The sequence below is a fragment of the Bos indicus genome, chromosome 21 (genome assembly GCF_029378745.1).
Source record: "Bos indicus isolate NIAB-ARS_2022 breed Sahiwal x Tharparkar chromosome 21, NIAB-ARS_B.indTharparkar_mat_pri_1.0, whole genome shotgun sequence".
In the NCBI taxonomy this organism is placed as follows: domain Eukaryota; kingdom Metazoa; phylum Chordata; class Mammalia; order Artiodactyla; family Bovidae; genus Bos; species Bos indicus.
This window is the reverse complement of record NC_091780.1, coordinates 19,409,484-19,423,889: the sequence shown is the minus strand read 5'-3', so window position 1 is coordinate 19,423,889 and position 14,406 is coordinate 19,409,484. Positions and strand designations below refer to the sequence as shown.

Genomic DNA, 14,406 nt, shown 5'->3' with positions numbered 1-14,406 from the left:
GCATCATATTTTGAAGCTTTATAAATATCATTTTTATCATTCTTTCACATATTAATTTTAGCATTCATTGATTCTTGCCTGAAACAAATATTAATGTGCCATTTGTCAATGATTTTTTTCCTAGTTCCATCCTTTCCTCTCTATTTATTAATTGGAATTTTATTGTAAGGAAGAGCTTTCTCTTCTTCCTCATTGGTTGATTAAATTGTTTCTTATATCAGTATGGACTCATGGGTATTTATTTTGTTCTGTGAATTACAATCCATGTGTTAATTTGCTAGAGCTGCCATGAGGAAAAGTGTCAGGGACTAAATGGCTTAAACAGCATAAATTTATTGTCTTACACTTCTGGAGGCTTGAAGTCTGAGATCAAGGTATCAGAAGGGCTGGTTCTTTATGAGCCTCTCTCCTTGACTTGCAGATGGTTGTCATCTCCGTGTGTCTTCATCTGCCTCTGTATAACTATATCCTAATACCCTCTTATAAGGATACAAGTCATATTGGATTAATGCCCACCCTAATAAGTTTATTTTTTCTGAACTTTTTTGCAAGGGGAGAAAAATATTTATTTTTTTAAATGGAGGATAATTGCTTTACAATGTTGTGTTGGCCTCTGCCATACAACAGTGTGAATCAGTCATAAGTATACATATGTCCCCTCCCTCTTGAACCTCCTTCCCACCCTCCTATCCCACCTATTCCTCTAGGTTGCTAATGACTTTAACTTAATTATCTCTTAAAGACTCTACCTTTAAATATAGTCATAGTTTAAGGTACTGGGGGTTAGGACTTCCGTATATGAATTTTGGGCAGATATAATTCAGCTCATAACAACCTATGACCGTCATTATATTTTGTTGCTCAAATCATCCCCGGTTTGGCCATTGGAAACCCCATCATGGTGGCTCCTGCATCCTTTCTTCCTTCCCCTCATAGTTTTTGTGTGCCTTCTTGCTTTTCAATACCGCAAGATGTTCTAGGCATATCTTTTACTTTTTCTTCCCCAGCCCTGGAATTATGCATTTCTCCAAGAAGCCCTCATTCTTTCTGTTGGAGGATCGTAGTGGTCATCTCCTGGATGCTTCTGTGGCAGGCTGAAGTTTGAGAATCTCTTATAAACTGGTTCCGAGCCCGGGCTTGAATCCAGTTGTATCCCTTCTTAGATGAGTGACATTCAGTTAGTCACTTGATCTCTATATGTCTGTTTACTCTCCTGATGAAAGGGTGTAATGCTACCCATCTCCCAGGGTGGGTATAGGATTGGGTGATGTGTTACATAAAGCATTTTTCACACTCCCATCTCATAATCAATGCCCTATAATGATTGGCTTTCATTATTAGGTGATCATTTCTAAAGGCCGAAGACTCAATAACACATTTTCATCTGGGAAATAGATTCTAGAGGGATTCCCAAGCATGCCTTAGTGACCTATTAGATTAAATTTTACAATTGGGGAATTGTGATCTTGAGATCATAGCTGGCATTTCCCAGGTAGATCACAGAAGCCCATCCTGGAGGATTTCTTCTGGGTTCTAATGTTCCACCATCATCCCCAACACACTGGGTATCTGAGGGAAGGTTGTGGGTGTGACAGGGAGTCTGGATTTAATTCCTCAACTCATGGTTTGGTTTCTAGTCTCCAGGTGGGCCAGGCCACCTCCCTTGAAACCCAGGAGTTTTAGCTCTTATTCCTTCTCCATTTGGAAGACCACCTTCTAAAGAGTAATAGGGTGTGGGGGAGGGGTGACGTGCCAAGGGTTTTAGTTTTCAGTTGCCAGGGCAACAGGGGATCATGGTGAGTGGGAGAGGTCATAGCTATGAAGAAGATAGAGCAAGGCTGTTCCGGTTTTTATTACGTTTGTTAATTATCTCTGTCTTTTTTTTGCAGAGAGCACGGATAACTTTGTCTCTTGTAAGTCTCTTTTACCTTTTGCTTTGAAAGTGATTTATTCTGATACTTTTGGTGACTATTGAGTCCAGATAGCCCTCTTTCCTGTTCTATCACCATCCCCAGACCCATGTCCACTGAGAGGATCTGAGTGAACCATGAAAGGAGAGCAGAAACTCTTCTTGGGCAGTTCCAAGCCCATGCCTCTTAGACGGTCACTTGCTGCCTCAGTTCTCCTGCAGTTTTCTAGGGTCTGACCATGGTGCGAGTCTTCCTACCTAGACAGAGAGAGGTGGTGTCAGGAAGCATGTGGGGCTCACGTGCCCCGGTGGGCCCGTGTTGAGCATCTCAGTTGTTCTTGCAGAGAGAATGTGGAGCCTATGATGTCAGTGTTTGTCACCTGCTTCAAGAGCCAGGGAATTTGGCTAGAACCCACATAGGTGGCGCTAGTGGTAACGAATCTGCCCGCCAGTGCAAGAGACCTAAGAGACATGGGTTCAATCCCTAGATCAGGAAGATCCCCTGGAGGAGGGCATGGCAAACTACTCCAGCATTCTTGCCTGGGAAACCCATGGACAGAGAGGAGCCTGGCGGGCTACAGTTCATGGGGTTGCAAAGAGTCAGACACAGCTGAAGCAACTGAGGACGCAAGACAAGTGGAGCTGTGACTGGCCAGGTCTCCCAGAGGCTCATCTGTCTTTAAGTGAAATTACTGAGGCTCAGTCTATAAGTGATTCGGGGCCAGGACTAGACAACTCCCTGGATTTGGGGGTTTGCTCGTGGACTGTAGGGGAACCCATATTTATTCCTTTTCCTTTTGTCCCCCATGGGAGAGGAATGGTGACAGCTGAGGTCATTTCAGCTTCCTATGTGGCCTGAGACAGCAGACGGTCTTTTTTAGGACATGCATTGTTGTTCTGGAGAAGGAAATGGCAACCCACTCCAGTGTTCTTGCCTGGAGAATCCCAGGGACGGGGGAGCCTGGTGGGCTGCCGTCTATGGGGTCGCACAGAGTCGGACACGACTGAAGCGACTTAGCAGCAGCAGGAGCAGCATTGCTGTTTGGCTCAGATGTAAATATCACCTGTAATTCCTTTATTTGTCCTTGGTCTTAGAGGACTTGTCCTCTCACAGAACATCCCTCTGGAGAAATTTGAACCGGGGGTGTCTCTGGATAAGTTGGTGATTCCAGATGGAGGTCCGAGGGAGGCTTGGCTGCTCCTCCAGGCCTTGCTGGGAAGACCTGGTGTTTCCTAGTCATATAAACTTGTTGCTTAACTGAAGCTGCCACTGTGCTCTGAAATCTGCCTCAGGGCAATGGATAGTGGGTAGTTTGTGGGGCCACAGACCTCCTGGATCTCAACTGAGGAGTGAAGAGGGAACAGGAAGGGCGTAGAAAGAAGGGACAGGATAAGGGATGCAGAGAGGAGCTGTGTGTAGCCAGAGCTGCCTTCATGGACAAAATGGGCTGAATCCAGACCCTGGCTGTGATCCCAAACCATCTCCTTTCCTCTTATCTATCCAATAGCTCATGGTCCATGTTGCCCAGGTTAGGGTTAGGCTATTTACTCTGGGATGTGAATCAGGGGATGAGGGTGAAGGCTCTTTATGCCTATGCAGTCTGTCCTTGAGCTGTCAACACCTGCCAGGGAGCCTTTGGGGATCTGGTCTCTGGGGACTCCTGCAAAGCCTGGACAGGTCAGACAGAGTCTGACTTAAAAGGCATATTCTCTAGGAAGAACTTTCGAGAAAGCCTGGGAGTTGGGTAAGAACTGTGGGGGAGGTTCTTGTGGCCAGCAAACCAACGACTCTCCTGTTTTTCTGTTTGGTTTTCAGTCTACGAAGTGAGCCCCACCCCTCCTATCACTGTGACCCACAAACCAGAGGAAGACACTTTTGGGGTGAGTCACTTCTTGGTCAAGAGAAATGTGTTACTGATGCAGTGGTTTTCCGCCTTCTGTTTTAAGTTGTCAACTTTTCCAAACACTGCCTTGTTTGGAACTATGGCATAAAGAAGCCGTGATGAATGACCTCCTCTCAGGTGGTTGAAGCTTGATGAGAATAATTCATTGTTTGAGGAAATCTCTGAGGATCTGCTTTAAGCCCCAGGGCTTGGAAGAGAAAAGTTTGAGAATTCCCACTCCATCAGCAGCCAGCTGGGCCTGACTTGAAGGGGCTTCTAATTGTACAACCTTTTACAAAAGTCAGAGTTGTCCGGGGTATCTTCTTGGGTGGGAGGTGCCCCTACCCCGTCTCAGAGCCTGAGATTTCTCTGGGGAGGAAAGGAAAGAGGTCTTTTTAGAATCTCATGGTTAAGAATATTAGCCCAAGCAGGTCAATGTGAAGATGCAGGATTTACTTGCTAATTAAAACCACAATGAGACAATAGACAGAAGCCTCTCTGGGCTTCCTCCTGCGTCTGTTGGGATGGCCCCAGCTGAGAGGGCTCAGAAAACTGAATCATGGAAGTTTTCTGTAATCGATTTGGGTAATTTATTTTTTGATGTTCGTAGAACCTTATAAATTATGTCTTCTCAAGACTTTCCTCAGTCTGAGAAGTTCTGGAGTTTACTGAAGTTCTGGGAGGGCTCCGGTTGCTACTACAACAGGGCTGTTCTCATCTGAGCCCGTGTGTTACTCACACAGCCCTCGGGTTTTCAGTAACTGTGCTTGCTTGTCTGTGTTTGGCTCCTAACAGGTATCCATAGCAGTTGGACTTGCTGCTTTTGCCTGTGTCCTGTTGGTGGTTCTGTTTATCATGATCAACAAGTATGGGCGACGGTCCAAATTTGGAATGAAAGGTAAGGTGGGCTGTTCATTTGCGAGGGTTGCATCGGGAACCATGGCCCCTTTTGATCAAAAGATGCTGTTTTAATCTCTTTCTGCTCTCTGAGAGGGTCTCTCGTGGTGGGCTTAAGTGGCCCTGGCTGGTGACTCCTGTCTACACCTTTATTATTGGTAATGATGGATTGAAGGCAGTGTCGGTGTCTGTGAGGACCAGATTGTGGACCACTTGGTTTTTCTGTGATGACTGAAAACATGGCTTCAGTGGGCCGGTGCCAAGATGATGCAGAGAGGTTAAGAAAGTAAAGTGAAAATTTGTTTAAGCAAGGAGACACTCTTAGAGGGAGAGCAGGCAGACAGATGAGGGATTCATCTGTCTGGGTCTCTTTGGCAAGCCAGTGATGAGGGGCATATAAATGAACGGGCAGAATATTCACTGGGGAAGGAGGGGTTTGGGGGTAGACTTCCCTGATTTTTCATCCCAGCTCCATTTTCCCGAGGGGAGGAGGAGCTTCTGTCCCTGTTTAGCTTAGATCAAAAGTGTCATGGCCTTTGTGCATGATGAATACTTCCTATCTGTAAGGCTAACCTTGTTCTAATGAGAGGGTGTGTGCGTGCTAACTCTCTTCATTGTGTCCGACTCTTGGTGACTCCGTGGACTGTAGCCCAGCAGGCTTCTCTGTCCGTGGGATTCTGGAGTGGGTTGCCATGCCCTCCTCCAGAGGATCTTCCCTACCCAGGGATCAAACGCGCATCTCTTATGTCTCCTGTGTTGGCCGGTGGGTTCTTTACCAATAGTGCCACCCGGGAAGCCCAGCATGTAATGAGAACATAATGAGTAAAAGATGACGGTTACACTCAGGAGGTTCCTGCCTTTCCTTACCTATCTTTGTTTGCTGCCTGAACCCTTATCACCCAAAATATGTGGTTTCCTGTCAGTCTGAAGGTCCCTGCTTTCCTTTGTCTGCCTATGGACCCCTTCTGTTTACAGGATGCATGGTTTCTGGCCACCTGTCTCCTGCCCGTGTTTCTCTACTCAAACCTAGCTGCCTGCCTCCTGAAACAAAGGGACTTTCTGAGTAACCAGGTTTTGCGTTTGTCTGCACCTATGTGTGGAGTTGTGATGAGAAGGCATTCAGAGAGTTAGATGTTGGTGGTAGCCTCTGGCATTGAAAGTGGCCCATGCAGGGTATTCCAGCACATGGGTTTACACAGAGTTCCAGAAACGATGCCAACAGCATCATGATTGCTAAATTTGCTGCCCGGTTCCCACCACACAGAGCACTCAACCCCACGAACACTGGGATCGGGCGTGAGACGTGGCTCTCCACCAAGATTTGGGTTAAGGGGACTGGCACAAAAGGGGTTAATATGGTAAATTAGCATCCATCTGCCTGGTCCCAGGATGGATCTGACCAAATGGCTCAAGGGAGGCCGGGTACCAATGTTTAAACAGAAACTTGAATTTCAAGATATATTCCCAGCTGGGGTTTCCATTTATGGCTGATGTTAATAGGAGATGGGTGGGGAGAGCTGATGAAGGGTTTGACAGGCCATCAGGTTCCTGAGGTAGGATTCAGGGTGGAGTTTTCTGATGAGATTATGGGGTCCAGAAAGATGATTTCTATGACTTCTGCACCAGAGCTGGTGTCTGTGGTGGGGGTCTTGACCTGGGGACTCAGGGACCGAAGGGGAAAGCATAAAAGATTCACAGGGACAGTGCTCCCTTGAATTCAATGTGGGCTTCTCAGGTGGCTCAGTGGTAAAAACCCACCTGCCAGTGCAAGAGACATAAGAGACGAGGGTTTGATCCCTGGGCCAGGAAGATTCCCCTGGAGAAGGAAATGGAAGCTCACTCCAGTATTCTTGCCTGAAGAATCCCTTGGACAGAGAAGCCTGGCTGGCGACAGTGCACATCAGATACTCAAAAGAGTCTGTGACTGTCCTATAAATCTAGAACACTGATGTATAGCAAGAGATATGGCATGGAGAACCAGAAAGGTAGGAAACGGGACAGACTGCCTGGCTTCCTAGGAGCCTCCCGCCTCTCTCTGCTCTTGGTTAAGCTGAACAAGTCCCAGCAAGGCAAACCAGGCTTTCTTGAAGTATGTGAAATATTTCGTCCAAGAGAAATATGCACACAGGCAAATTATAAAACTTTCTATGTATACATATATAGAAACTTGGCCCAAAGCCAGATGACTTATTAAACAAGAGGAGCCCATGGTCAGGTACCTTAGCTGGAGACATTTTATCTGCCAGTACCCCACATGCCAAATAGGGTTTCACAGGTTTGGAAGATAAGCCATCATCCTGTAAGGTTGGAGCCTGCAGTCTTCTTTTAAAAAAGATAATTAATTAATTTTTGGCTGTGCTGGGTCCCCTTGTTGCTGCACAGGGCTTTCTCTAGTTGCAATGAGCAGGAGCTACTCTCTCACTGTGGTGCACGGGCTTCTTACTAAACATGGTTTCTCTTTTTGCAGAGCACAGGCTGTAGGGTGCTCCGCTTTCAGAAGTTGTGGCATGCGGGCTTAGTTGCTTCACAGCATGTGGGATCTTCCCGGAGCAGGGATCGAACCCATGTCCCCTGCATTGGCAGACGGATTCTCTGCCACTAGACCACCAGGGAAGTCCCTGAGTCTTCAATCTTAGCATCATGCTTGGAGTCCTGGCTTTGAGGACCTAGTGCTATTTCTTGTGCAGACTTTTCCTACCTCGGAAGGAACTTTCCTTTGTCTTCCTCCCTTCACCTGAGAAAACAGCAGAGCCTTGAGCAAAGGGAAGAATGAGGCATTCCTGCTTTCCCCACCGAGAGGCGCGCCACCAGCTGAGACCCTGCCACAAGCTTGGCAGCGCTGTGAGAGCAGATTTTTCCTATTAATTGTCATCCGGTTTCTGGAACAGCGTGTCCCCATGTCGGATGGATTAGGCAGCACCCAGGGCGGCGCCTTCCCCTCAGCTGTCCTTGGAGCCTCTCCCAGCGCCCGCTCCCCTCTCTCAGGCTGAACTGCTGTCGTCGGTCCCTATTAAGCTACAAGAACATGCCCATGAAGTTGGCAGTGAAATATTCCTTAAACTTAGGTGACCTAAAGAAGTTCCGCTAAAATGAGAGGCAAGATGAGATGGTGTATTGAAGGCTGACCCTGTTTAGAATTAAGCCTGCATCTTTCTGCTCTTTTTACACCTGATTGTATTTAGTTCTCATCTTAGGATGACTAGCAAATGCCCCAGGCTGCATCCTCCCTTGATCTTTGATTGCCAGAGGGCATCCCAGTCCAGGAAAAAAAAAGGGGGGGCAAAGATGTGGGTACCAGAAATCCCCCAACTCTGAAGCAGGCAAAATTCCTTCTAGTCTGAGCCACCCCATCCCCAGCTTTGAATTTTCAACTCTGGGTTAGAATCTATAATGTCACTTAATTGCTCTTTGTTCCCAGCAAAGTTACTTAACTTCTCACGGCCTCTGTTCCCCCAACTTCAAAATGATGCAGTGACCCCACCTCCCTCTTCGGATTGCCCTGAGTGTTAAGATCTGTGTGTGCCTGTAGTTTGCAAGGGTGCCTGTGGTTGTCGTTTTCTTCTCTTCTTTGTGTATAAGCCTTTCCAGGCTCCTTTTACTCTCCTTCCAGGAAGGGCTGCCCTCCCAAGACTTAATCATGCCCTACTTTGTCCTGCACAGTATTTAGTAAAAATAGTTTTCTTCTGCCCTAATCCTCAGACCAGATCAGTCGCTCAGTCGTGTCCGACTCTTTGCAACCCCATGAATCGCAGCACGCCAGGCCTGCCTGTCCATCACCAACTCCCGGAGTTCACTCAGACTCACATCCATCGAGTCAGTGATGCCATCCAGCCATCTCATCCTCTGTCGTCCCCTTCTCCTCCTGCCCCCAATCCCTCCCAGCATCAGGGTCTTTTCCAATGAATCAACTCTTCACATGAGGTGGCCAAAGTACTGGAGTTTCAGCTTTAGCATCATTCCTTCTAAAGAAATCCCAGGGCTGATCTCCTTCAGAATGGACTGGTTGGATCTCCTTGCAGTCCAAGGGACTCTCAAGAGTCTTCTCCAACACCACAGTTCAAAAGCATCAATTCTTCGGCGCTCAGCCTTCTTCACAGTCCAACTTTCACATCCATACATGACCACAGGAAAAACCATAGCCTTGACTAGATGAACCTTTGTTGGCAAAGTAATGTCTCTGCTTTTGAATATGCTATCTAGGTTGGTCATAACTTTCCTTCCAAGGAGTAAGCGTCTTTTCATTTCATGGCTGCAGTCATCTAGGGCACTGTTATTATTTCGCTCAGACGTCATCTGTCGTGTTAGACCAGGAGTGACTTGTCATAGAAGCCTGTGATCACTCTGCCCGTATACCTGAAACTTTGCAGTCTGTGACAAATGGTTATTGAACTTAGAAATGAATGACTTTATTTTTACTCATTAAAAAAAAAAAAAAAAAGCACAGCTTGTTAATCAGTAATGGGCTAGTTAGGGCTCATTTGGAAATCTGAGCTGTCTGCGCAGTGGGAGGGAAAGTGGGGATGATCTGGGAAACTCATAAATAATTCCCACCATCCACATCTGAGGGCCTGGAACACAATGTGTAGATGGGAAGGACTTATTCAAATGAAATCCTTCTGAGAAATTAAAAAATAGTAAAAAAATACGAAGATTAGTTAAACAAACACTCGTATTCCATTCCTGCCACTCAGAATGAGCAAACTCACTGTGTTGTTCTATACTGCATCTAATTTTTTTTTCTTATTACTGATAAAAAACTAAAATGGCTTTAACCGTCACCCCTGGTCCCACGGCCCCTCCCATTTCCCTAGGCCGTCATTAGCCTGAGTTCACTGTGCATCCAGCGGTCCACTTGTTTCGTCTCTCTCCCGGTATCTCTGCCTCTCTTTCTCTGCTGTCTCTGCACACCCACACTTACCCTCATGGTTCTCTCCCAACCAACCTCACACTCTGTCAAATTAGCAACTGCCTCCACCCTATGACAATCTTAGTGCCCAAGTGTGAAAACCAGTTCAATTTTATAATTCTACTTATATGTATATATTTATATATATATATGTGTGTGTGTATTTATGCATATATATATATATAGGCAATGGCACCCCACTCCAGTACTCTTGCCTGGAGAATCCCATGGGCGGAGGAGCCTGGAAGGCTGCAGTCCATGGGGTCGCTAAGAGTCGGACACGACTGAGCGACTTCACTTTCACTTTTCACTTTCACACATTGGAGAAGGCAATGGCACCCCACTCCAGTACTCTGGCCTGGAAAATCCCATGGGCGGAGGAGCCTGGTAGGCTGCCGTCCATGGGGTCGCTAAGAGTCGGACACGACTGAGCGACTTCACTTTCACTTTCCACTTTCCTGCATTGGAGAAGGAAATGGCAACCCACTCCAGTGTTCTTGCCTGGAGAATCCCAGGGACGGGGGAGCCTGGTGGGCCGCCATCTACGGGGTCTCACAGAGTCGGACACGACTGAAGTGACTTAGCAGCAGCATACATAGGTTATTTTTTGATATTACAGTTGCCTTTGTCAACAGATATCTAGAAAATAGTCAAAAGTATTGGGTTGGCCAGAAAGCTTGTTCGGATTTTTTCCATCACCTCTTATGGAAAAACCACCTTTCTGGCCTATGCAATGTGTATATCTCTGTCTCTTATAGACCTTTTTAATAAATTTTATTTGGATAAGAGAATGTGAGTGCCAGCAGTTTTAATTAAAGACCGCAGACTCCCAAGAATTGTCATAGATATGGGCAAGATGTGAAGATATACATATTATATATGTATATATATTATATATGTATATACATATTGTATATGTGTATATATGTATATATGTGTGTATACATATTACATATGTATATACATGTGTATACATATGACATATGTATATATATTGCATGTGTATATATATGTATACATATGTGAGTATATTTATAAGATGCATGACTTTGTGTATGTTTTAATGTATGCACATGTTATGCTGCAAGCACCCTTCTGCTTCTTGCTTTATTTACCTGTCGTTTGTTAGAGTTTTCGCCATGTTGGTATGTATAGGCATTCCACTGAGCAGTTGTTTTATTGGAGATTAATGTATGGACCAGAGCTTATACAAATGAACTGAAAATGCATTGTCTCAGACATCTTTTCACTGTTATCAGCTGCCATCCTGTTGATCAAAATTCTGGGCTGGGGAGAGGTCTGGATTCTCTCCTGTGGAGGCGTGAGGATTAGAGTTCCTCTCCTCTTGTGATCACAGAGATTCTAAAATGAGGCTGAGTGTCCGGTGGGGATTCTTTGGATTGTTGATGAAGCCCTGTGCTTTCGAGCAGGATGATCCTGAAGTACTTGGTGTGGTGTAGGCACTAGCCAGTCAGAACAGACACCAGCCCTCCTGCTGGGCAGGGCCCTGGGGCTCCCTGCGGGGTCGTGTGTTAACTCATGATCATTGCTGGATCATGGGGTGATTGAGGGGTGGGTGGTTGGGAGGTTCAGGGCAGGGGTCATTTACTGGGAGGTACAGAAATAAATGGGTTTCCCAGGTGGCTCAATAATAAAGAAACTGCCTACCAATGCAGGAACCACTGGAGATGCTGGTTCATCCCTGGGGTTGGGAAGATACCCTGGAGAAGGAAATGGCAACCTGCTTCAGTATTCTTGCCTGGGAAGTCCTATGGACAGAGGAGCCTGGCAGGCTGCAGTCCACGGGGTCGAAAAAGAGTTGAACATGACTTAGTGACTAATACAGCAAACAACAGAAATATTTAAAAATAGTTCATTATTTTAACATCTAATTATACTGTGCCCATGCATCCTGGGCCTGAAAGTGACATGGCTTAGAATTTATACCAAGCTTATTCATAACATATGATATTTTAAAATTATACATCAGAAGATCATGACAGGGATCTAGCCAGGCTTAACAACATTAGTATTTACAGATGAGAAAATGAGGCATAGGAAGTGCAAGAAAAGAGGTGACTTACTCTGGTTTCTCAGTCTATTAAGCTGGGTTGGGCCTAGAATTCCCCTACCTTGCATTCTCACCCATTTTTCGTGGCAACTAGAATGACCTAACTGCTTCGTGTTGGCTGTCTCACCATGAAGAGCCACAGTGCATCTGCCTTCTTTGTTTCACATGGTTGTTAGAATGATGACCAGGTAAAAGACGCTTTGTCTAAATATGTCTTTAAATAACTGAACAGGTCCTGTAATTCTCATATAAGGTGACTCATTATTATTATTATTATTTTTTTTAATTTTATTTTATTTTTAAACTTTACATAATTGTATTAGTTTTGCCAAATATCAAAATGAATCCACCACAGGTATACATGTGTTCCCCATCCTGAAGGAAGCAAATATGTGGGCTTTCTGGAGCCTGTAAAAAGAGCATACATTTGGAGGACTGCCTTGATGGTCCAGTGGCTACGATTATGTGCTCCCAATGCAGGAGACCCAGGTTCAGAAAATAAGTCCAGTATTTCTTCTTGATAGTTCCCTGGTTAGGGAGCTAGATCCCACATGCCACACCTAAGACCAGACGCAGCCAAGTAAAGAAATAAATATTTTGAAAAAAAAACCCAACAAAGGTCTTTGGTGCCCTGCGTCAGTAACTGGGGGCAGAGACTAAAATATGTATATATATATATATATTTATATATTTTAAAAAGACCATACATTCTTTGGTCTGTCTTATCTGACTACCTCTTATGTATGTGTGTATTTAGGTATGTGTGCATGCTCAGTTGTTCCTGACTCTTTCCAACTCTTTGCAACTTCGCCAGGCTTCTCTGTCCATGGGATTTTTCAGGCAAGAATACTGGAATGGGTTGCCATTTCCTCCTCCTGGGGATCTTCTGACCCAGGGATCGAAGCCAGGTCTCCTGCACTGATGCCTGCATTGGCAGGCATTGAGGATATCCACTGAGCCATTGGGGAAGTCGCGTAAGCATCTTTATATATATCCAGATGAGAGTTACTCTGGCAGTGAACTTCCTTTGTCTTGGTTCCCTCTTACTCTCACAGAAGAACCAGAATAATCATTTATTAGAGTTGAAACAGACCTTAGACTTATTAGGCTAATGTCCCCATTGTACAAGTAAGGAAAGAGACCCAGGGAAATGAAATGGCATGCCATAATACATGGCTAGCTAGAGTAATGCTGGCCTGCTTTCCTTCATATGTGGTGTACGCAGAGAGTCTGGGAGATGAAGCTGGATTATGAATAAATAAGCTTTGCTTATTCAGTATTTTATCTAATCATCTTTGAATACCATCCTACTTCAACGGGGCTTCCAAAAGTATGAAACTGCTTTTCTCAAGCTGGGACACACCTCGCCTGAGGAAAAGATGGGAGCTGATGGAAGAGTCTTGCTTCCCAGGTTTACAGGACATCCTTTCTCTCTTTCTGGACACATTGGGGACCACCTGGCAAGGCAGAGGAAGAGGGAGGCTGGGAAGGAAAAGCTGCCTGGGCTTCTGGTAAAACCTTAAGAGCTTCATCTGCTTGTCGTCCATCCTAATGGTTGGATGTGTGCTGGTGCCTCTGATGCGCCTGTAGACGGGCACTCTAGGATTGTTCCATTGTGAATTAGCTTCAGCTAATAGGTACTTAAAGTGAAGTGGTTGCCTATTTGATTATGATTGGGGGTTATTAACATTTTTCCCCTCCATAAACAGATGGTAACTGTCCTCCAAGTGGATTGTAGAATCATGCCAGAGTCTTGAATTTGGAGGTACAGGCTGCTGCCAAAAGAGCCTGGGGGCGGCTGCCCACGTTGAATGGCCTTGTTGTGCCTCCGGTGTAACTGCTTGGTTCAAGGGGATGGTTAGACTTGGGAAGGAATCATTTCTGCCCTCTCTCCTAAGCTGGGGACAGTGGACTCAGAAGGGTTCTTCCAGGGTTGGGAGGGGTCCTATCCTAAGGTTTGATCCTCTCACTGGCATTTCTTCTTCTGTTGGGAGAGAGAATCCCTGTATTTATAGCTGGGAGCACAGAGCCAGGGAATTGATACAAGAGTGGGTTAGAGACAGAGACTTCTGAGCCAGCTGGAAGGGGCCCTGGGCCCTGGACGAGGCCACCATTGGTGCTGCTGATGCGGTAGCTTCTTTTGTCTTGGGAAATACACTTATCTGGCCTTGATTTTGAGGCTTCTGAGCTTCGTGCTAGTGGGAAAGAACCCACCTGTCTATGCAGGAGACACAAGAGACGCCGTACTGCCATCACTGGTCATGTAAGACTGCCCTGCTCTGTTCCTCTCTCAGGGTATCCGGGAACCAGCTGTTTTCCAGCACCGACTGACTCTTCTATTCGAAGAGAAATCCCTGGTTTTTTTTTTTTTTGAGTCTGATACAAAATGTTTCTCTACTGTAACTACCTGCTTGCAGGCTGTTCTTGGCAGGTCCCTGCTTCCTGCAGCAGGGCCAAGGGTGGCCAACGTGCCTGCTCTACAGCCAAAGCCATTGTCTCTCTGATTCATCTGATTTTGGCAGCAGAACACAGTTCTTGCTAGCCCATGCCATTGCAACAGGTTCCCACAGGGTTAACAGCCCTTTGATACTTCAGATTAGAAGTTCTCAGCTTTGCGTCCCCTGCTTCACATGTGACAAAGGACTGTCAGCCACATACCTTTGCCCTCCTGCAGGAATAACCAGGTTTTTCGACAAATAATGGCCCTTGCAGTAGCTTGATACCTAAAAAAAAATAGATG

The 14,406-nt window shown here is 45.8% G+C and overlaps 1 protein-coding gene across 6 annotated transcripts in view; it reads left to right on the top strand.

The window, feature by feature from the left end:
* The window catches only part of NTRK3 (neurotrophic receptor tyrosine kinase 3), a 423,069-nt gene that overhangs the window by 149,437 nt on the left and 259,226 nt on the right, over window positions 1-14,406 (top strand). For all 6 annotated transcript variants that reach the window (XM_070775074.1, XM_070775079.1, XM_070775075.1 and 3 more), the window contains 3 exons: window positions 1,890-1,913; window positions 3,726-3,790; window positions 4,588-4,690. In XM_070775074.1, the coding sequence (XP_070631175.1) occupies window positions 1,890-1,913; window positions 3,726-3,790; window positions 4,588-4,690 (192 nt within the window). The remainder of the gene's footprint in view (window positions 1-1,889; window positions 1,914-3,725; window positions 3,791-4,587; window positions 4,691-14,406) is intronic.